Source organism: Lithobates pipiens, unplaced genomic scaffold (assembly GCF_037356315.1).
Source record: "Lithobates pipiens isolate NorthernLeopardFrog02 unplaced genomic scaffold, aLitPip1_a1.2 Scaffold_13, whole genome shotgun sequence".
Classification (NCBI taxonomy): Eukaryota; Metazoa; Chordata; class Amphibia; order Anura; family Ranidae; genus Lithobates; species Lithobates pipiens.
The window spans coordinates 301,555,100-301,578,690 of record NW_027507718.1 but is presented as its reverse complement, the minus strand read 5'-3'; the positions used below and the strand labels follow the sequence as shown (position 1 = coordinate 301,578,690).

At 40.7% G+C, this 23,591-nt stretch overlaps 1 protein-coding gene across 19 annotated transcripts in view; it reads right to left on the bottom strand.

Annotated features, from left to right (window-relative positions):
- Positions 1–1,485: 1,485 nt before the first annotated feature.
- BLTP1 (bridge-like lipid transfer protein family member 1) overlaps positions 1,486–23,591 on the bottom strand; it is a 454,074-nt gene continuing 431,968 nt past the window's right edge. For all 19 annotated transcript variants that reach the window (XM_077476843.1, XM_077476844.1, XM_077476848.1 and 16 more), the window contains 6 exons: positions 22,787–23,038; positions 21,950–22,153; positions 20,492–20,686; positions 15,490–15,624; positions 3,906–4,071; positions 1,486–2,314 (listed from right to left, as the gene is read on the bottom strand). In XM_077476843.1, coding sequence (XP_077332969.1) covers positions 2,098–2,314; positions 3,906–4,071; positions 15,490–15,624; positions 20,492–20,686; positions 21,950–22,153; positions 22,787–23,038 — 1,169 coding nt within the window. In that variant the 3' untranslated portion in view covers positions 1,486–2,097. The remainder of the gene's footprint in view (positions 2,315–3,905; positions 4,072–15,489; positions 15,625–20,491; positions 20,687–21,949; positions 22,154–22,786; positions 23,039–23,591) is intronic.

Below are 23,591 nucleotides of genomic sequence, written 5' to 3'. Positions count from 1 at the left end.
ACCACCTCTATGCTTTACTGTAGGAATGGTGTTATTTGGATAGTGAGCTGTATTGGATTTCCACCAGACATATTGTTTGGTGTTGAGGCCAAATAATTATATTTTAGTCTCATCTGACCACAACACCTTTTTTTTCCATGTGGCCTCAGAGTCTTCAAGGTGCGTTTTGGCAAAGCTCAGTCATGACTTCATGTGACCTTTCTTGATCAGTTGCTTTTTTTTCTTGCAGCCCTCCCATACAAGCCACATTTGTGGAGAATTTGTGATATTGTTGTCACATGTACACAATGACCACTCTTTGTCATAAATTCTTGCAACTGCTTCAGGGCTCATGCACACTGCATCTCAAAGAAGCTGCTCCTACAGGCTTTTGAACTCTATTTTTTTCTGCCTGGAAACTTCCCCTTCATGTTAGCCAATGTGTCCATGCACACTATGGCTTTTTTCAGTTTACAGGCAGGAAAAGGAAACCCACACCAAAGCATGCCTCCATACCTAACCCCTATTGAGCATCTTTGGGGCATCCTCAAATGGAAGGTGGAGGAGCGCAAGGCCTCCAACATCCACCAGCTCCGCATTGTCATCATAGAGGAGTGGAAGAGGACTCCAGTGGCAACCTGTGAAGCTCTGGTGAGCTTCATGCCCAAGAGGGTTAAGGCAGTGCTGGAAAGTAATCGTGACCACACAACATATTGACAATTTGGACTCAATTTGGACATTTTCACCTAGGGGTGCACTCACTTTTGTTGCCAGCGGTTTAGACATTAATGGCTTCAAGTGTAACTCCACTTTTGTTGAGGAAAAAAACATTCCCCTCTGGGTGATCTATGTACATTGCAAGGATTAGAATAACTTTTTGCTGCAGATTCCTACCTTTTGTTACTCTGAAGAAATCCGTGTGTGTTTGTCTGTGCCTCTGTTCTGAGTACTGTTTAATGGGAGTAGTTTCATAATTAACTGTCAGGTGTGGAGCTGCAAAACACTAATGAGAAAATCTGCTGGGCCTGCATTCCTTTAGATGTGTTCCTATTGAAAGTATCTCTCAAAAAATGTAATTTTGTTGCAAGGGATGCCTGAAATCTGATTTGTATCTTAGGTAGACTTCTGGGAAAATTGGTGAGCCAAACACACAAGCAAGAAATAATGTTTCTGGGGAGTGGTCAGTACACACTCTGTCTACAAAAAACCTCCAGGTAGCCATATTGCAATGTATTCTTAGAATATTCCAATGGCTGCAGATTGAAAAGGAAAGGTAATTTTTAATAACATTCAATTACAATATGATTAGTGTCGCAATTATATGTGCTATATTATTTTTTATTTATTTGCTATTTTCCCCCCCACAAAAATGGGAGTTACCCTTTCAGTGCCATCATATGTTAAGATATAATAAAATATTTACAAAAATGCCTCTTCAGATAACCACTAGAAGACTGTATTAAATAATTGCATACAAATAAACAAGCCACATAAACAAAAAAATCATTATCCATTTTCACATTGTCAACAATTTATTATTATGGCCAATGGGGGGGGGGGGGAATCAAGAAAATTCACAGTTAACATTCTGCAGTTATTACAGAAAATAATATTGCACTTAAAAGTAATGTCACAAACCCCATCCATTTACAGTGTTGAACCCCTTTTTTCAGTCCAAAATATACAGACGTATGCAGTGCGTAATCCTATGCAGAATGGCAGCATGCACCACAGTAAACAATTACATTCACAACGGAATTTATTAACCCCTCTCATCCCTGAGTCTTATTTGTATTGAGATGAACATAGTGCCGGAGGAGAACTACATTAATGGGTCTGCTTCAGGCTCAAATGATGTCTTGTGGAAAACAGATGAATGCACAGAAATGCAAATATTGCAGTGGCATGTCATATCACAGCAAAAGGCCATGGGAGTGATCACAGGAAGAAATGTAGCTAAAAATGCTCCCAGGGATGAGAGTTAACATCAGTTAAATAAAAAAAAAAAAAAAAAAGCTGGTCACATCCAATGCATCTGTTAAAACATTCTTCTGTACAGTATAAAAAAGGTGTAACTTATTTTGATCTCTGAAAATTTGTTCGCAATTCTCTGCTTGTTCAGTGCTCCTCCTTTTCTTTTCCTTTCTTTTCCTTTTCATCTTGTAAAGCTGACCCCAGCTTTTTAATCAGGACCGAAAGAACCTTGTCCAGTGGATCCATTACTCCACGCTGAAGCCATTTTGGAATTGTAGTTCTGGCGTGGTGGAAACCTAATTTCTGAAGTATGTAATCCACTCCAACAGGATCAATTTTCCTTCCTGTCCAAGATATTAGCCTAAGAAGAAGAGGAGAATGAGAAGGCACATTACTACATGTCTGGAAATATGCAAAAAAACAAAACAAAAAAACTTTTTCTAAGTACTGTACTAGTGATCTATGTCAGGCGTCTCAGCTCTGCTACTCCCACCACCCCCAGTATTCACAAGTATACCAGAGAATTTCAGGACACTGGAAATTATTTGCCTTTTCATGCATTGAAAAGTGGCATTTTTAAGGTTTCACACAATGAAACACAATGGACAGTAGCTGAGAATTATAGATCTTCAAAAAAGGCAGTAAAATGTGCTGATGTACAAAGAACAGTCACCCATAGCAACCATATGGCAAATATGTGACTAATGTTTATTACGCTCTGCCTTAATCAACAAGCATGTCTGATGTATTGCCATAAAGTAATCCGAGTGATACTTCGTCTACCTCATGCTTCTTGTATAACATTGGTGTTGATTTACTAAAACTGGAGTGTGCAACATCTGGTGCAGCTCTGTATAGAAACCAATCAGCTTCCAGGCTTTTTAGTCAAAGCTTAATTGAACAAGCTGAAGTTAGAAGCTGATTGGCTACCATGCACAGCTGCACCAGATTTTGCCCTCCCCAGTTTTAGTAAATCAACCCCATTGGGTTAAAGTGTACTTGTGGGATTTTAACCATGGTAATCTAGTTGCATAATTAAAATAGAGGCACTTATTTCTAGTGCACCCAGTAACAAGACAAACCAGAGTGCTGTATTAGACCCCTTTCACACTCGGGCGGTGTGCACTTTAGCTGCGGAAAAGTGCCACTTTACTGCGAACATGGCCCCAGAGTGAAAGGGGTCTTAGCCCTTGTACACACGGTCGGACATTCCGGCAACCAAATCCGACGGATTTTGTCCGAAACTGTTGCATACACACGGTCGGACAAAGTTGTCAGAAAATCCAATTGTACATAACGTGATGACGTTATTTCGTTAGGACGAGACTACATTCAGGCTAGGAGCCAATAGCTTTGGTCTAGGAATTTGATCTGAGCATGCGTGGCACTTTGTCCGTCGGAGTAGGCTACACATGATCGGAGTATGTCCGATCGGAGCATGTTGTCGGAAAATTTTAGCGGCAAGTTGGAAAAGTTGGTCCGTCAGATATTCCGACGGAAACAGTCCGATGGAGACCACACACAGTCGGAATATCCGGCAAAACGGTCCGATAGGACACATTCCGTCGGAATCTCCGACTGTGTGTACAAGGGCTAACAGAAACAACAACAATGGTCCTTACTGCTATTTTTTTCTCCCTACACACCATAAAGTAAGATAGGAAGTGTTACTGACCAACAGGTTGATAAGCCATGTGGAAAGAAGCAGTTCCAGCACAGTCATGTTTTTGTACTATAGAAATCCCAGGTTTTCAAGATACTAGATACCCAGCAGAGGAAACCACAGAAAAATATGACCAAATGTAACAATACATTCACCTCAATCTAAATAGATATGGGTTTTAGTATGGTTCAACTTTAAATCCCATGGTTTTTGTTTGTGCTTTACAGTTTATTAAATACAAACATCTAAATTAAGAACAATAAAGTACATATTTGGAAGTAAAAATGACCTTAGTGTGGGCTCCAGATGCCAAGTATTGCACATGAATTCTCTCCAGTCCACATAAGTGTAATTGGTGTTTTCTTCCTTTTCTTTCTCAGAAGACGCATCATTAATCTGGATCACTGGACTCTTTTGGCCTGGACGAGTTGTGAAAACTCGTGGTGGAAAAATAACTGTGGGTAAAAGGCATACAATTATGCAGGTTAGGGAGATATTACATAGGACAGATTAATAATAATAATAATAATATCCTAATCCACAATAAAAACACGAAAAAAAATGGGATTCACAAAGTTCTGGTTGATGTAGGATAGTAAAATAAGACTAAGGTAAAGCCTGGCCACTTTGCTTTTAAAGGCAAAAGTACAGCCTTTTCAATAATTACCATATTTATCAGTGCATAATACACCCCCCCCCCCCCAAAAAGAAATCAGGTGGAAATCATGTGTGCGTGTTATAAGCCGATTCCTACTGTCTCGGAGTGGAAGGAGGGGGCGGGCGCCGCCGGATTACAGAGCAGCGATCTCCTGTATACTCGGCGATCAGTCACATGCAGTCCCGCCTTCTGCCTCAAGATTGGACCACTGTTCTGTATATCACAGAAGGCGGGACTGTGTGTGACTGATCGCCGGGTACAAAGGAGATTGCAGTGCTGTGTAATCTGGCACTCCCGATGTTGCAGATGAGCAGGCTGCATTAATTTACAATGGTGAGGCTGCATTAATGGGCAATGGAGAGGCTGCTGATGGGCACTGTGCAGGCTGCATTAGTTTGCAATGGTGAGGCTGCTGATGGGCAATGTGCAGGCTGCAATAATTGGCAATGGTGAGGCTGCAGATGGGCACTGTGCAGGTTGCATTAATTTGCAGTGGTGAGGCTGCATTAACCACTTCAGCCCCGGAAGAATTTACCCCCTTCCTGACCAGAGCCCTTTTTGTGATTTGGCACTGTGTCGTTTTAACTGACAATTGCACATTCGTGCGACGTGGCTCCCAAACAATTTTTTTTCCCCACAAATAGAGCTTTCTTTTGATGGTATTTGATCACCTCTGTGGTTATTATTTTTTGCACTATAAACAAAAAAAGAGCGCCAATTTTGAAAAAAATTCATTTTTTTTACATTTTGCTATAATAAATAGCCCCCAAAAATATATAAAAAATGTTTTTTTTTTTCCCTCAGTTTAGGCCGATATGTATTCTTCTACATAATTTTAGTAAAAAAAAAATCGCAATAAGCGATTATTGATTGGTTTGCGCAAAAGTTATAGCGTTTACATAATAGGGGATAGTTTTATGGCATTTTTATTCATTTTATTAACTAATAAATTTTTTTTTTTTTTACTAGTAATTGCGGTGATCAGCGATTTTTTTATCGTGACTGCGACATTATGGCGGACACTTAGAACATTTTTGACACTTTTTTAGGACCACTGTCATTTATACAGCTCAGTGCTATACAAATGCACGGATTTCTGTGTAAATGACACTGGCAGTGAATGCGTTAACCACTAGGGGGCAGTGTATGGGTTAAGTGTGCCTGGGTAGTGTTTCTAACTGTGGGAGGTGCTTGTTTACATTAGCCTCTCCCAGTTCTTCTTCCCCGTGAGGCGATCGCGGGTATCCCCGAAGCAATCAAGTCAGCGGGAGCCGCGACCCGACTCAAGGAGCTGGCCGCATCTTAAAAGCGCAACGTACAGGTACGTTAGTTTGCCTGTACGAGCCCTTCTGCCAACGTATATCGGCGTGAGGCGGTCGGCAAGCGGTTAATTGGCAATGGAGAGGCTGCTGGTGAGCACTGTACAGGCTACAATGATGGACTGTGATCCTTATTTTGCTTCAAAGTTCTTTATTTAAATGTTTGTTTTTTTCCTGAAACTTCCCTTCCTGTTATACGCCGATAAATACAGTACACAAGCCCAATTCCAAAAAAGTTGGGACGTTGTGTAAAATCTATATCAAACCCAATGCAATGATTTGCAAATCTCATAAACCCATATTTTTGTTCACAATAGAAAACATATCAAATTCTTAAACTGGGAAAATGTACCATTTAAGAAAATTAAAACAAAGCTGAAAAAAACCTGGCAAAGAACAACCCCAATTCAAGAAAAGTTGGGACAGGGCCATGTTTAGCACAGTGTAACATCCCATTTTCTTTTAACAACACTCTGTAAATGTTTGGGAACTGAGGAGATCAGGTGTGGGAGTAGAATTGTGTCCCATTCTTGCCTGAGCATATCCTCAGCATTGATGGTGCCTTTCCAAATGTGCAAGCTGCCTATTCAATATGTACTAATGAAACCCTATACCAGTGATGGCGAACCTTGGCACCCCAGATGTTTTGGAACTACATTTCCCATGATGCTCAACAACACTGCAGAGTGCATGAGCATCATGGGAAATGTAGTTCCAAAACATCTGGAGTGCCAAGGTTCGCCATCACTGCCCTATACCATCAGAGATGCAGGCTTATGAACTGAGCTCTGATGACAAGCCAGAAGGTCCCTCTGCTCTTTGGTTCAGAAGACTCAGTGCCCATGGTTGACAAAAAAAGTCAAATTTTGATTTGTCTGACCACAGAACAATTTCCCACTTTGCAACAGATAGAGTTTTAACTTGCAATTTTTGGATGACACAGTGAAGCGTGTTCACAGACAGTGATTTTTGAAAGTATTCCTGAGCCTATGAAGTGATGTACATTACAGTAGTGGTCATCAACCCTGTCCTCATGGCCCAATAACAGGCTAGGTTTTATGTATTACCTTGGGGAGATGCAGACTAGAATACTGCAATCACTGAGCAGCAAATTATATCACTGTGATGTATTTCAGTTATCTTGCAAACCTGGCCTGTTAGTGGGCCCTGAGGATAGGGTTGATGACCACTGCATTACAGAATCATGCTCGTTTTTAATGCAGTGCTGTCTGAGGGCCTAAAGATCAAGGGCATCCAATATTGTGCTTCGGCCTTGTCCGTTGCACACAGAGATTTCTCCAGATTATTGAAATCTTCTGACAATATGATTATCAGGGCAGGGCTCAGGCCTTCCTTCTCTGAGCTGACCGCTCAGGTGTCAGCTAATTGCCAGCTCCTATCTCTCCACAGTTACTCAGCTGTTGATCATTTCCTGCACGTCAATCCTACCAACTTAAGCCATCCAGCTCAAAGGATCTCTGCCTTCATCAACATCACAGAGACTATCTCCTGCATTCCTGTTAAAAGACTTGCTTGGCTGACATCCCATCTGGCTCCAGATCCTGCTTGCTGTTTTACTACGCTCATCTCCGCTTCGTGACGTTTGGCTTGTCTGACTATCCGTTCCAGTTCCTGAATTCTGGCTATGTTTTGACTACGTTTGTTCTATTTACTTTTATTATTAAACAAGTGTGATTTAACTGTATTTCTGTCTCGGTCTGATTTCATGGTTTCTGACAGTAGGTGAAGGCCATGAATTCAGAAGATACAGTCAATCCACTTGTTGGTAATATTTTTTCCAGCTTGGATGAGCAATATCACCACATGGATCAGTTTTCCATGGCGTTACAAACGCTCCTGAGTCGCACGGCTCACCTGGAATCTCCCACTGTGTCTGCTCCATTACAACCTGTGGTGCAGGCCATCCCTGTCGTGCCAGTCTCTGTGCAGGCACCCACCTCGAGTATTACCTCTATAAGAGGTACGTCTGGTTCCGCTCGACTTCCCCAGCGATTTGGGGGTGATCCAGTCCAATGAAGAGGGTTTCTCAATCAGGTTGAGATATATTTTGGGATGCTGCCCCAGGCGTTTCCCACGGACAGAAGCAAAATAGGTTTTGTGTTATCTTTGCTTTCTGAGAGAGCCTTGGCCAGGGCAAACCCTCTATGGGAGACGCAAAAACCTGTGGTCTTAAGCTACCCTGAGTTTGTGGCCTCCTTTAAAATGGTATTTGACGTTCCCGCACGCTCCACTTCTGCTGCCAAGTGCCTCATGTCCATCAAACAGAGAACTGTTGCCGATTACGCCATTGAATTCCGTACTCTGGCAGCAGAGGTTGCTTGAAACAATGAGGTCCTCGTGGGCTGCTTTTTCTCATGGTCTCTCGTGTGATTTAACTGTACTTCTGTCTCGGTCTGATTTCATGGTTTCTGACAATGATGTACCGTAGGTGATGACATATTTAAAGTCTTTGTCATTTTACACTGAAGACCATTATTCTGAAATTGCCCATTTTTACTCCTGAGGCACTCTGACTCTAAGATTGTTTTTAAATCTAATCATGTGACTGACCTGTTTCTAATTAACCTACTTGAATGCAAAATGTTCTTCCAGCTCTTCCTTGTTAGTACCACGTACATTGCCAGATTTTTGTTGCTCTGTCTCAACTTTTTTTGAGAAGTTTTGCTGCCATCAATTTCAAAATTTACCTTTTTTTTTCTTAAAAATGTTTTTTTTTTTTTTCAGTTTAAACATAGGATATCCTCTCTATCTTCTATTGAGAATAAAATATGGGTTTAGGAGATTTGCAATTCATTGCATTGCTTTTATGTAGATTTTACACAGCGTACCAACTTTTGTGGAATTGGGGTTGTAGATACATATGTAAAAGATCAGCTTAATGTAAATAATGTTATTGATGTTCTTACTTTAGTGGCTAATGTACAAATCTCTATATTAACTCAATTACAAAAATGTTGGAAGACAGGCATATAAAACATGAAAGTCACATTAAGAAATACTGAAAATACTTCATTATTTCCCTTTTAGACTGGTTTAAAGAGGAATTGAACTCTGGAAGCTTGGCCCAAAAGAAGGCAGCAGAGGGTAAAGGACTAGTCAATAGTATTGACTGTGGTCTCCCTGCAGTTGATTTACAATTAATGATTTGCTATGCCTTGTTCTGAACTCTGTGTGGAAGCGGCCATCTTGGTAGAAGTAGAGCTTTGCTTCCTCAAATCAGAGTCTCCAACAAGGAGAACAGTAAGCAACACAGGAAGGATATCACTTCAAATCTAAGACTGGCAGTCAAAGGCAGCTGTGATTTAACTCTTGCACTGAAAGATAAACAGCTACAGGGCTGTAGGCACAAGAGGGCCTTTGCACACTCGCAAACCAGGAAACACTTTTTTTCTAATTAGGACAAAAGGTAAGTCTTTCATGGTATTGCTTAGACACAATCTACACTTCTAAGTTGTTCTGTACAACAACAAAAAATCTTATTTTTTTGTGAATTCAGTTCCACTTTAACCATTTCTTTATGTCATTACCTCAACACACTACAATTCTCAGCTACAGGAAACCTGTTACTAGGCAAACATTGAGGTCTCATGTACACAGACCACCTGCATTTAGAAGAAAATGATCGATGTGGTAAAACAAACTTTATACTTCCCAGAATCACTTCTCCGGTGTCTAGATGTATTTGTATAGATGTATTTAGCCACATTTAGCTGAAGGACAGTCACAAAATAGAGAGATTTCTTGTTTGCGCAAATGCAACTAGACATTGCTGAACATCTAGGTGTGACTTTAGTCACTGCAAAGCAATACATGCATCCAGATGCATTTAGAAAATGACTCTAAATGCATCTGAAAGCATGTACAGTGGATATAAAAAGTCCACACACCCCTGTTAAAATGTCAGGTTTCTGTGATATAAAAAAATGACACAAAGATAAATAATTTCTGAACTTTTTCCACCTTTAATGTGACCTATAAACTGTACAACCCAATTGAAAAACAAACTGAAATCTTTTAGGAGGGGGAAGTAAAAATCAAAAAATAAAATAATGTGGTTGCACAAGTGTGCACAACCTCTTATAACTGGGAATGTAGCTTGTGTTCAGAATTATGCAATCACACTCAAACCAGCCATCATTTAAAGTGCTTCTGATTAACCCCAAATAAAGTTCAGTTCTTTTTGGTCTTTCCTGACATTTTCTTAGTCGCATCCTACAGCAAAAGCCATGGTCCGCAGAGAGCTTCCAAAGCATCAGAGGGATCTCATTATTAAAAGGCATCAGTCAGGAGAAGGGTACAAGAGAATTTCCAAGGCATTAGATATACCATGGAACATAGTGAAGACAGTTATCATCAAGTGGAGAAAATACGGTACAACAGTGACATTGCCAAGAACTGGACGTCCCTCCAAAATTGATGAAAAGACAAAAAGAAAACTGATCAGAGAGGCTGTCAAGAGGCCTACAGCAACATTAAAGGTGCTGCAGAAATATCTGGCAAGTACTGGCTGTGTGGTACATGTGACAACAATCTCCCGTATTCTTCATATGTCTGAGCTATGGGGTAGAGTGGCAAGACGGAAGCCTTTTCTTACGAAGAAAAACATCCAGGCCTGGCTAAATTTAGAAAAAAACACATCAGAAGTTTCCCAAAAGCATGTGGGAAAATGTGTTATGGCTTGATGAAACCAGGGTTCAATTTTTTGGCCAATAATTCCAAAACATATGTTTGGTGCTAAAACAACACTGCACATGACCAAAAGAACACCATGCCCACAGTGAAGCATGATGGTGACAGCATCATGCTTTGGGGCTGTTTTTCTTCACCTGGAACAGGGGCCTTAGTATAGGTAGACTGAATTATGAGCAGTTCCAAATACCAGGCAACGACCCAAAGCATACATCCAAATCAACAAAGGAATGGCTTTACTGGAAGAAGATTAAAGTTTTGGAATGGCCCAGCCAGAGCCCAGACCTGAATCCTATTGAAAATCTGTGGGGTGATCTGAAGAGGGCTGTGCACAGGAGATACCCCCTCAATCTGACAGATTTGGAGTGTCTTTGCAAAGAAGAGTGGGCAAATATTGCCAAATCAAGATGTGCCATTCTGATAGACTCATACCCAAAAAGACTGAATGCTGTAATAAAATCAAAAGGTGTTTCAACAAAGTATTAGTTTTGGGGTGTGCACACTTATGCAACCATATTATTTTACATTCACCTAAAAGATTTCAGTTTGATGTTCAACTGAATTGTACAGCTTATATGTGACATTAAAGGTGGAAAAAGTTTTGAAATTATTTGTCTTTGTCTCATTTTTTTACATCACAGAAAGCTGATATTTTAGTGTGTGGACTTTTTTTACCCACTGTATTTTGATGCCTGTGTACTGCCATTTTCGAACTTTAATTATGACAGTGCTAATAGCTGTAATGCTTAGTGGTTGTAAACCTCTGACATGAAATATGAACAAAGCATATCCCTCTAATATGTGCTTGTTTTAGTCCAGAGTACTAAGAGTAATTTCTTTCTGCTGCCTCTTTCCTCTGCTATCTGCATGGGTTTTCATAACACCAAGAGGTAAAAAGGTGACATGGGAGGGAGCTCCAACACACAACCTGTGACTGACAGCCTCAGCTCTGTTCCTGTGTGCAGGTGGTTGTGTACCTTCCCTCCAACCAGCTCTTAGAGAAAAGGTCCATCACCTAAAGACACCAGCAAAAAAAAAGTTAAGCTAGATGGGAGTGGCAGGTGGTCTATAGGAGATATTCCAGGAGCTTTTTTTGTCCAATCACTGGAAAGTAGCTGCTTATAACTCATGGTAAAGACTTAAATAAGATTATTTTTAAAATGTATCTCTCAGGGGACCAATTTCATATAACACTCAGCCCAATTCTGATAAGCAGCCCTGTTGTCCCTAAAAACAACTCTATATGCTGGCTGTATTTACACCCCCTTCTGAAGCCCAAATTATGGGCAGGGGAGACACTGTGAGGTGAGACACAGCCAATTATGGGCAGGGGAGACACTGTGAGGTAAGACACAGCCAATTATGGGCAGGGGAGACACTGTGAGGGGGGATACAGCCAACACATAGCCCAAATCCATATATGAACAATCAATGCTGATTGTTCCTTCAAGTGAAAGATCATTCAGAATTTTGGCTCTGTGTAAAGTATTTGCCCCGCAGCTCAGAATGATCTTTTAGTATTATTAATGAACAAGCAGCACTAATTGTTAATTCATAATAATGACAGATCATTCATAGTTGTGGCTCTCTGTGTGTCTATCAGGGCTGTGTATACATACATAGTCTGGATGATGGATCAAAGAGTGCTTCAGTCCCGTGTGAGCTTTCACTATATATCAGTGAGTGATCAACGGAGTTGGGATGGTGGCATATATAAAACAGTTCAACATCGCCGATTGCTCATTCATAAAAAAGAAAGCTCACATAGTGCTGCCACGCGGTGTCATCCATTGGCTGGGCTGTGCATGTGTAAAGACAGCCCTGATAGACACACAGTACTGCCAGTGATCCGCTTATGTGAATGGCAGTGCTGATCTCTGGAACAGCCTCACTACCAGAGAACACAGTTGCCAATCACAAATCTGTCTCCCTCCTAGCAGCATTGTTGGATAGGTGTCAACCCTGTCTGAGCACACTACTTAGACACAAAGGGAGGGACTTGAGTCCCTTTTAATGTTTGATGATAAATCTTCCTTGAAGAAGAACACCAGCTCTTTGTCCCCAAAAGCATTGTGCATGTAATTGAAACACAACACCACTGTCAGTTTTTGTATAACCACCTCCCTTTAGCTGCATACAGCAGGTTTCTTTGACGCCACTCCTCCTGCCTGAATTACTCTGACTTCCTTTTCCAGTCCTGATACTACATGTCCCATAATCCTTTGAGCCTCTGTAGTTTCAGGAGTTCTGGAAGTTTATGTGGGTGGGTCCTAGGGTTACTGTGGGTGTTATATTTTATAATATGTAAACAAATCACTTCACAGAGAGCATGGGTCTGGGAGGGCGAGATCTGAGGGGCGGGACACTCCCTGTTCACACTGGATGACATATTTAAAGAGGACGTAAACCCTGATGGTTTTTTTTCTTCCTCTTTGTTTCCCTGCACAGGTAAAGCATAATGAGCTACTATGCATCGCATAGTAACCCATTATATGTCATTTACCTCAGTGGTCATCAACCCTGTCCTCAGGGCCCACTAACAGGCCAGGTTTTATGTATTACCTTGGGGAGATGCAGACTATAATACTGCAATCACTGAGCAGCAAATGATATCACCTGTGATGTATTTCAGTTATCTTGCAAACCTGGCCTGTTAGTGGGTCCTGAGGACAGGGTTGATGAACACTGATTTACCTGACACAGGAGCCAGCAATGTCACTGCTGTCCCCTCTTCCACGGAGTGTCCATCTTCTTTCCGGGTATCATGGCTCCGGCGCTGTGATTAGCCGAAGCTGCGATGAAGTCAATCCCGCGCATGCACACAGGAGCCGCCACTAACGCCATATCGCAGTTAACAGCGGAATGATCAGTGCACCTGCGTGCCGCTGCCTTTTTGCAAATATCTCATAAACCGTGTAGGTTTATGAGATATTTCTTGGACCTACAGGTAAGCCTTAATCTAGGCTTATCTGTAGGTCAAAGTGGTCTGTACAGGTTTACAACCATTTTAACTGGGCAGGACTGAATACTAATTGTGATCTATCTTTCAAAACAGACTGTGCATATTATATGAAAGGGTTTCCTTCTGGAATAATGCTGTGATCTGTGAGGTGGGACTTGGGAGGTTTGGACTCTTTCTGTAGGTGTGACTAAGCGAGGGCGAATGCTAATTACGATGTATTCAATCCCACCCACCATCAGAGCTATCAAGCAGGTTACATCATTGGCAGAGTCTGAAGGACTACAAAGGGGAGTGTTACAGACTCTACCTGCCCGAAAGAAGTGGCTGTGGAAGGGACAGAGTCCATCAGTGTCACATCATACAAAGCAACAACTAAACCCAGAATATTAGGGGATCTGCAGACAGCAGAGCAATATGGTACAGAGGTATGATTCTGAGTCCTTTACAACTAAGAAATAATATTATGAAGTCTTGTATTCAGACAGGTGTAGCTCTAGTGAAATCATTAGCATGATTACTTTTCAAGTGTGCTGAAAGAGACCCATTAGAGAAATCAATAAGTCATCACAGCAGATACTTATCTCTTATCTCGTGAGTCCATGGTTTCTATTAGACAAAGGGAGCTGGAATTGCAAGCTGCTCTGATGTGTTGGCTTTTTAGATAAATTACAGTGATCTGGATACCCTTTGATGTGTACAGAATGCTTGTACAAAGATCCTTGTAAATAGATTGTGCAAAACATATATAAAACAATTTCTCTTTAAGAGTATTTCTGTGTGAACTGATGACTGGTACCAAATATGATGTACTATATTGTTGTCTGGTAAATTTAGAGACTAATATGAATGAATGAATATATATATATATATATACACACATACATACACACACACACACACACACACACACACACACACACACCAATCAGTAATAACTTTATGACTACTGGTAGGGGTTAAGTTGAAAAACATTGACACTGTTGTTCCTGAAGTTATTGAAAGCACAAAAAATGGGCTTCACAGTTGTTTGGCTGCTTAGCTGCAGATCAGTCAAGGTGTCAATGCTGACCCATGTCCACAGCTAAAAGCAGCTACAATGGGCAGCACGTGAACAGCCTGGTCTGACGAATCATGTGTGGATGGCTGAGTGAGTGTGGGTGTTGCTTATGCAGTATGGAAAAAAAGACAAGCTGGTGGTGAAACTACAAATCCCATCATGCCTCTGCCACTAGGAGTCATGCCTGTGATTGTCAGGATCTTACAATGTCTCATGGGACTTGTAGTTTCAAAACAGCTGGAGGGCCGAGGTTGCCTACCCCTGACTTAAAGGATCTGCTACTGATGGCTTGGTAACACAAAACAATCTCCTGCACTTGGGAGCTTAGTCTATGAGTAGGTGGTGTAGCCAACCTTTCAGATAGAGTATAGAATGTCAAAGGTCTTGCTGCCCTCCTCAGAACAATGGGTATCCTTAGAACTGAAACACATAGAAAGAAAAGAAGGCACCGACCTTGTATATTACCAAAGATAAAATATTTTAAAAAATATAACAAGAGTAATACTCAAAAACATTATAAAAAGGCTTATCAGTGCCCAGCAAGTGGAATCGTGTCTCTAGACACCTGCATCCTGGACCGGGTGTTAGGAGGAACTAGATGGCATCGCAAACGGCTTACGTGTTACGAGGGAGGACCCTCTTCATCAGAGCCACAGCAATAGTAGGCTCTACTATTGCTATGGCTCTGATGAAGAGGGTCCTCCCTCGTAAGGCGTAAGCCGTTTGCGATGCCATCTGGTTCCTCCTAACAACTGGTCCAGGTTACAGGTGTCTAGAGACATGATTCCACTTGCTGGGCACTGATAAGCCTTTTTATAATGTTCGTTTGTGAGTATTACTCTTGTTGTTATATTTTTTAATACATTTTATCTTTGGTAATGCACAAGGTCGGTGTGCACTCCTTTTCTTTCTAACTGATGGCTTGGTGCCAGACAACACAGCATACCTTCAACCTTCAGAGGCCTAGCGGTGTTCATGCCTTGACAGGTAAGGGCTGTTTTGGTGGCAAAAGGGGACCTACTCAATATTAGGTGGGTGGTCATAAAGTTAAGGCTGATTGGTGTACAGTATACAGTATGTGTAAGTTTTAAATTTTTCTTACAATTCTTGAAACAAACAATTACTAGTGGCCTATTGACATTAGTCATTACACAAAAGAATCCATACCTTTTTCTTTCTCTTTCAAATAGGCAGACACCAAATCATGCAAAAATATAATCAATTCAGCATCCATTGTGACACATATATGATCTGTAAACTCTGTAACGACGCTGCACTCCACCTTTGGCTTACTGTCAACATCTGTAGTGAACAAAATGACAGGTGTACATAGGTAAAAATAAAATTTCCCATTATCAACATAGTCATCCTCCTGCTAAACTAAAAGATAACGCTTACATTTATGAAAATTATTACTGAAGCTGAAGCCTATTCCAATGCAGACACTTTTCCTGCATGTGGGTAGGCATGCTACTTAATCATATGTCCCAGGCTTTCTTTTTTCTCCTGAGAGTTTTGGGCATCCACAAATATCATTAGGATTGAGAGCAGTGCAGTGAGCTTCTTTTTGGTAAACTCTGTTGTGCACTATAAATCCAGAAGCACTGCCAACAGATAGCCAAAACATATTGGGAACTGCATGGAAAGAGTGAGTTCATCAGTCTGCTGCTACTCCTTTCACTTTCCAGTTACAAAAATTGCAGCATACCAGTCCTTAGATGTAATGGCTGAATTTGTTTTCTTTTCCAGGCTACATGAGCAAGATACTGAAAAGATGCATTTAAAGTGGTTGTAAAACATATGTATTTTCTCATTAACAGTAACCTTAATTAACCTTGGCAAGGTGTGCCATAAGGGGATACCCATGCAAGCACACTCCAGAGCAAACTTAGTGCTCCTACATTACACTCCTACATGCCTCTCTGGTTTAATAATCACTTACCAAAACTGTTCTCTCTACTGAACCCAAGCCTCTGGGTCTCCAAAGGGATCATCAATTTATATCCTAATTACATAGTTTGTCAGGTTGAAAAAAGTCCATCCAGTTCAACCAAAAAAAAGCAAAAAAAACATAAAATCCCATATACACAATCCTTCACCCACAGTTGATCCAGAGGAAGGCAAAAAAACCAAGGGAAAGCATGATCCAATTTGCTACAGCAGGGGAAAAAAATCATTCCTGATCCCCCGAGAGGCGATTCGATATTACTTGGATCAACTTCACCTATAAATATTAGTACCCAGTCATATTGTGTACATTTAGGAAAGAATCCAGGCCTTTTTTAAAGCAATCTACTGAGCTGGCCAGAACCACCCCTGGAGGGAGTCTATTCCACATTTTAACAGATCTTACTGTGAAGAAGCCTTTCCATATTTGTAGATGAAATCCCTTTTCCTCCAGATGTAAAGAGTGCCCCCCTGTCCTCTGTGATGACCTTAAATTGAATAACTCAGCACCAAGTTCACTATATGGACCACTTATGTATTTATACATGTTAATCATATTCCCCCTTAATCTCCTCTTCTCAAGAGAGAATTCAGTTCCTCTAATCTTTCCTCATATCTGAGCTCCTCCATGCCTCGTATCAGTTTGGATGCCCTTCTCTGCACTTTCTCCAGTTCCCCGATATCCTTTTTGAAAACTAGTGCCGAAAACTGAACTGCATATTCCAGATGAGGTCTTACTAATGATTTGTACAGGGGCAAAATTATATCTTGCTCTCTGGAGTCCATACCTCTTAATACAAGAAAGGACTTTGCTTGCTTTGGAAACCACAGCTTGGATTGCATGCTATTATTGAGCTTATGATCTACCAAAACCCCCAGATCCTTCTTCACCACGGATTCCCCCAGTTGTACTCCCCCTAGTATGTATGATGCATGCATATTCTTATCCCCCAAGTGCATAACTTTACATTTATCAACATTAAACCTCATTTGCCACACAGTTGGCCAATTAAACAGTGCATTGAGTTCAGCTTGTAAGTTAGAAACATCCTGTAAGGACATTAATCCGCTGCATAGCTTGGTGGCTGGCAAAGACAGAACTTGTACTTTTAATCCCAAACCCTATAACTTTTTAATATTTTTATAAATTAAAGGGTCCCAACACTGAACCTTGGGGTACACCACTGATAACCTTAGACCATTCAGAGTAAGAATCATTACACGCTACTCTCTGATTTCAGTTTTTTAGCCAGTTTTCTATCCATTTACAAATTGATCTTTCCAAGCCTGTAGACTTTACCTTACACATTAGCCATGTGTGGGGAACTGTGTCAAATGCTTTTGCAAAATCCAAGTATACCACGTCCACCGCCACCCCTCTGTCCAAGGTTTTATTCACTTCCTCACAAAAAGAAATCGGGTTTGTTTGACAACTTCTGTCTTTCATGAATCAATGCTGTCTGTTGCATACCCACTTGCCGCCCTCCCAGTGTCATGTGACGTTTTTTCGGGTTTCAGCAGTGATATCTGAATGATGCAGCTACAGGCATCATTCAGATATCTTCTTTTAGGGACAGCGACTCCCTGCACCATAAGGACAATCATAGTGGCTGTTTAGCTGTTTGATTGATCTTAAAGGGGGAGAGAGGGGGCATCACCCCCCTCTCGCTGCCCTCCGGTGCATCTACCGACTCACCTGTTGCGATCGGTGAGCCAGAGAAGGGATCCGCTGGTGCTCGATTCTGACGATAGAGATTTCCAGTAGGTCAGATGGTCCCTGGAGTCTATATGGTTGTTCTGAGGCCGAGTGTGATGTTATGATGTCACGCCTGGCTTCTGCATTTGAAAAAATGCCACCGCCTCGGCTGGGAGGCTGAGTTTTTCATTTTTTTTTTATTTTAGGCTTCCAGGCCTAGAGGTGAGATCTGAGAACTTACTGACCCCAGATCTCACTGTAAAGAGGACCTGTCATGACATATCCCTATACAAGAGATGTTTACATTTCCTTGTAATAGGAATAAAAGTGGTAGAAAAAACTGTAAAAAGAAAGCATCAAACTAGAAAAATTAAAGTAAGATTAACAATAATAAAAAAAATAGTAATAATAATTAAAGCGCCCCTGTCCCCACGTGCTCACTTGCAGAAGCGAACGCATATGTAAGTCATGCCCGCATATGAAAATGGTGTTCAAACCACACATTTAAGGTATCGATGCGAACGTTAGAGCGAGAGCAATAATTCTAGCACTAGACCTCCTCTGTAACTCAAAACATGTAACCTGTAATTTTTTTTAAAGCATCACCTATGGGTATTTTCAAGTACCGAAGTTGGGTGCCATTCCAGGAGCATGTGCAATTTTGGTTACCTGGCGTAACATCATCTTTCACAATTGTTTTGATTTTTTTTAAATGCATGGAAATGTCCCCCCCCCCCCCCCCAAAAAAAAAAGGTTGAAATACGCAAATACCGCACAAGATAAAAAGTTGCAACGACTATATAAATATATAATGTTTTAGGGTTCTGTGTAATTTTCTTATGATTTTTACATGGAGGAGGGAAATGTCAGAATTGGCCTGGGTAGCAAGTGGTTAAAATATTTTTTTTTCTTGCAAGAACTTATCTATGTTATTAAACTCTCCAATATTTTCCAGACTATAAAAGTTACACTAACAGGTCTATAGTTACTTGGTAAAGACTGTGATCCCTTTTTAAATATGAGCACCACATTGGCTGTACGCCAATCCAGTGGTACCATTCCAATCATTAACAAGTCCCTAAAAATTAGAAACAATGGCTTTGAAATTACAGAGCTCAATTCATCATGTAATCTCTAACAGAGGACTCAAACCTTTCAAACACTGAAAGATAAGTTGTTCCTCCCTAATTCCATGTTATTTCAATACCTTCAGCTTCAGCACGCGTTACGCACTAATTTCCCAGAGGAACACCCAGTACTGTCCTTAACTCCCCTTTTTGAAGTAATCCTTGGCTCTGACTCCAAAAAGCTAGTTTCTATCTTCAGTCAGATTCCTGCATGATCAAATGGGTTTCCTGCTGACTTTGAATCCTAAACAATGCTTGCTTGGCCTCTTGCCTGATCCTGATGTCGATAATTATATGATGTTTCTGCATGAAACCCTTTTCTGTGCAAGAAAAGTGATAGCTCGTAACTGGATGCAGGCACTTCCCCCTACACTCCAATTCTGGTTGGTGGACATAAACTCTACTCTCCCCAACAAAAAGCTAATACATATGCAGACAGAGGCTGTCCATCTAAATATAATAAAGTCTGGGATCAATGCTTGGAACACTCCGCCACCTGTGTATAAATGTTAGTACTAAATCATCTTGATTGAAGAAAAAAAAATCTAGCAAGAAAACTTAAACTTATCTCAGCAGAGCATCCTCCTAGGACATAGCAAAAAATTGAGACATGCTGAGAGCAGAAGGGGTTACACCAGAATGATGCCATTTTTTTTCCCACTGTTTAAATCTTCTAGTAGGTGGTAGTATAACCTAACAGTCTGAACTCCTATGTCCCCAATAAAGGAAACACATTGCATTTGAACTGAGACATTTGTGCCCATCATTCTGCATTGAACCCTAGGTATGACCTAATACTTTCCACCCTTAATTTGCTTCACAAAATAAAACTGCATAAATACATTTGTTCAAAAAATGATGACGCCATTAATAAATGAGTTCCAATATTTTGGAAATGACATCTTTTGGGATCCCAGAAAAATTGCATAATCTGAAAGGGTCATAGAGATGTGGACAGAGTGTATGGGTACAAAAATAATAACAGATACATATCTGCTACATAATTTTCCTTGAAACTGCTCCATTTAATTGTTTGATATAAAAAGCAGCCACCATGAAATCATCAACTTGTCATATAAAGGTGACAAAATACTATTACTAATTTATTTAATAGGACCATATTGTATAGCAAACTGACATATCCGATAGCTATTCTTCGCAAGTAGAACAGTTTAGTACTCACCAGGAACTTGAAAAAAGAACATTGGGGCTAATGTACAGTATAACATGTATGCCACATTAAACATGCCCTTCTTGCCCTTACAATGACTTTCTGATTGTCATTTCTACATTCCAAGTTTAAAAATGAAACAAGGATTCTTTTACTGTTTGCTAAGGCTTATTTTTCCTATAGTGTGAATACAAACAATAGCCCCTATGACCTCTGCTGTACATATACCTTGCAGTGCTGGTTCTTGTGGCTCTTGCACATGTATAGATTTAAAATCCAATTGCATTCTGGGCAAAGCAAAGATTGTTTCTGTTTCATGGTTGTAACTAGATGCTCCCCGAAATCCACTCAACAGACTGGCATTTTTTACTGCTGTGCTGCTTTCTGCATTATTTGAATCAACATTTCGGAGCAAGTTCAGTTCTGAAGGGAAATAAAACCTACGTTAGTTTGCAATCGCTTCTCTGTCACAATACACTTAAATTTTTTTCTTTTTAAATCTCAAATCAAGTTTTGTAACAAACATTTCAGGGTATGATTTTTCAATCTTGTACCCATCATATTTAGTGTGACAATGTCCACTACCATAGATTATATAGCCTATGCCCCACCACTGCACTGCAAATAAGAATCTCGCTGTAAAAGTGTTCCTGTCCTAATCTTACTGCAGCAGTCCAACACACCCCCCCCAAATGAATCAGGGCAAAGCTGAGGCTCACTTCTGGTTGCCAAGCTCATGGTCTGACTGGGGACTTGTTGGAATCCTGCCACAAAATTAGGTCATGGAACTCTTAACATTTTGGGGAAAGGAGTCCAATTTACTAAATTACCTGAGACTGTTCACCTAAAAAGAATGAAAATTCACTTAAATTATCCAATTAATGTTTATTTGATTATTTAATCTGCATGCGATTGGATAATTGTAGTGAATCTTCACTCTCTTTTGTGTGAATATTCTTACCTTGTTTAGTAATTCAGCCTTGATGCCTGAAAACTGCAGTAAGCCCAAAAAGTAGGATAGTCTGAAATGTTTTTTTTTTACATCTTGCAACTGCTAAAAGAAGTTGATAATCAGCACACGTATTTGGACATTTAAGATGAGTTAGGCTGGCCATGGATGGTGTAAATTTCTTTCCTGCAGCCATGGGTTGCAGGAAAAAATTTTGCACGATTCCCCCATCAACACAGTGCTGACAGGGAAGTCCCTCCTGTGGAGCCGTTGTCTGCTCCCGGCGGAGGAAACCAACCCCGCTGGAGAAGACAGTGATTATTGCCATAGCAGCCGCTAGCAATAATTGCAAGTGAATCTGGCAGGCTTGTTGTACCCAAGTTGATCGATTTCAACTTGGTACATTCAGCCAGCCCCCACACGGTTTGAATTTTGGGCGGTTCCTACTGAACCAACTGAGATTCGAACTGTCTATTGCCAGCCTTAAAGTCATACAAACCAACATGAATGCTTGGTAATTGCATGGAAACCGTGAAATTAATTGTTTACATATACGCTTGTCCAACATGCAGCCCTCGGTAACAAAGCACTGATATTTTGCTGATCATATTGACAATCTTTTTTTCATTAAGCTGCATAGTATACTGTGTGGTTTATTGCTGTAGGGAGATACTCTTTTTACTGGTCACTAAACATACAATCACATTGTACTTCTGACGAACTGTAGACAGCTGTACCTTCGTTTCTCATAGCAGTGACATAATTAAACCATTCTTTTACACTGGCAACTCCATGTGGTGGATTTTCATGCCTTCTCCGTGTTATTTTAGTGATTGTTGCCATAGGACTCTCCAGTGCTCCACAAGGTTTGGTGACCATAGTGTTATGACCAAGGTGAAAATCCAGAGTTTGCACAATGTAGGTAGAGTGTTCACTTGAACCTAATTAAATATAAACATTTTGTTACAAAAAATAAAATATGTCCTGCATCCACATTAGCTATTACTGACATTAAAGTGAACCTTTCCATTCACCAAACATGTAGACATAGAGGTACCTATATGATCCACTCCACCATCTGCTTCAAACATACTCTCAAAAGGCAAACTTGACAAAAGAGTTTTAGGCCTGGTTCACACCTATGCAGGTTGCAGTTTGCATATCCCAGGTGCATTTTTCGTTTTTCAATACACGTTTCTGATCCACTAAAGTCTATAGAACCAAAATCCTGAAAGAAGTCTCTGGCCCTTTTCATAAAATGCACAGATGTGAATTTGACTCATAGGAAACCATGTTAAAAGGACTGTAGTATGTTTCTTCAAAACTGAAAATGCACTAAACAATGCATAGGTGTGAAAAGGGCCTTAGTCAAAAGTCAGCAGCAAAACTAACCACGCCTGCTACTAACATATGCAAAAAGCAGTGACACAAGACAAAAACATGAAGGGCAGAGGTGTTTGACACCAATTGGATGTATGTAGTTTAAAAGGTAAAATGTCAGCACTCACTGGAGGAATAACTGGCTCTATTAGGACAGAACTGTTTTTTATTTAATAAAGTTAGAGAGTATTTACCTTCTTCCCAAATTTTTTGTGCTTCGGTCCAAAATGCAATATTTGGCTCCTCCAAGTGAAACAATGCCCAAGATTTAGAACGGAAATTGGGTCCATGAAAGCAGGCTAAGGTCATGTGGTTGCCGTGTAAGCTCATTGAGCCCCCTAACTGAACAGTGTCTTCTGGCAAGGGGATCTGAAACAAGGATATGTGGCAGCCAGAGATGATTTTCAGTACTCCAGGCCAATGACGGTGGTGAGCTGCATCCAGCACTAAAATTCACAGAATATATGTCAAAACAAAAATGATCATGTGAGACACCATTTGTTCAGTATTATACAATATATATATTTTCTAACTTTTATAACATAATATTGTCTCCAATCAATTACAGCTGAAACTGGTTTATGTATTTTGCTGCTTAGAAGCGTATGCTTTAGTTTATTTTCTTTCTTCCTAAAGAAAAAGTGCCCCTTTCACACAGGTGCCTCTGCTAAATGAAATCCACTTGCTCAGCGGGGGATCGCTCCGCTGATTCCGGCTGAGCAGGAGGATGACAGCTCCATGTCTGCCCCGCTGTGCAGAGTGAACACAGTCCTGCTGTCCTCTATAGGGAAAGTGGATGAAAATGGACCGCCTGTTCATTTCCATCTGATCCGATTTGTCGGAAAGATGGAAAATAAGATCACCATTTGTCTGTTTTTGACAGACCGGATCGGATCGGATGGTGGCGGGTGTCAGCGGACATGTATCTGCTGATATCTGCCGCTCCATAGAGGACAATGCAGTGTCTGATCAGGTCAGCCTGAAAAACTGACATGCAGA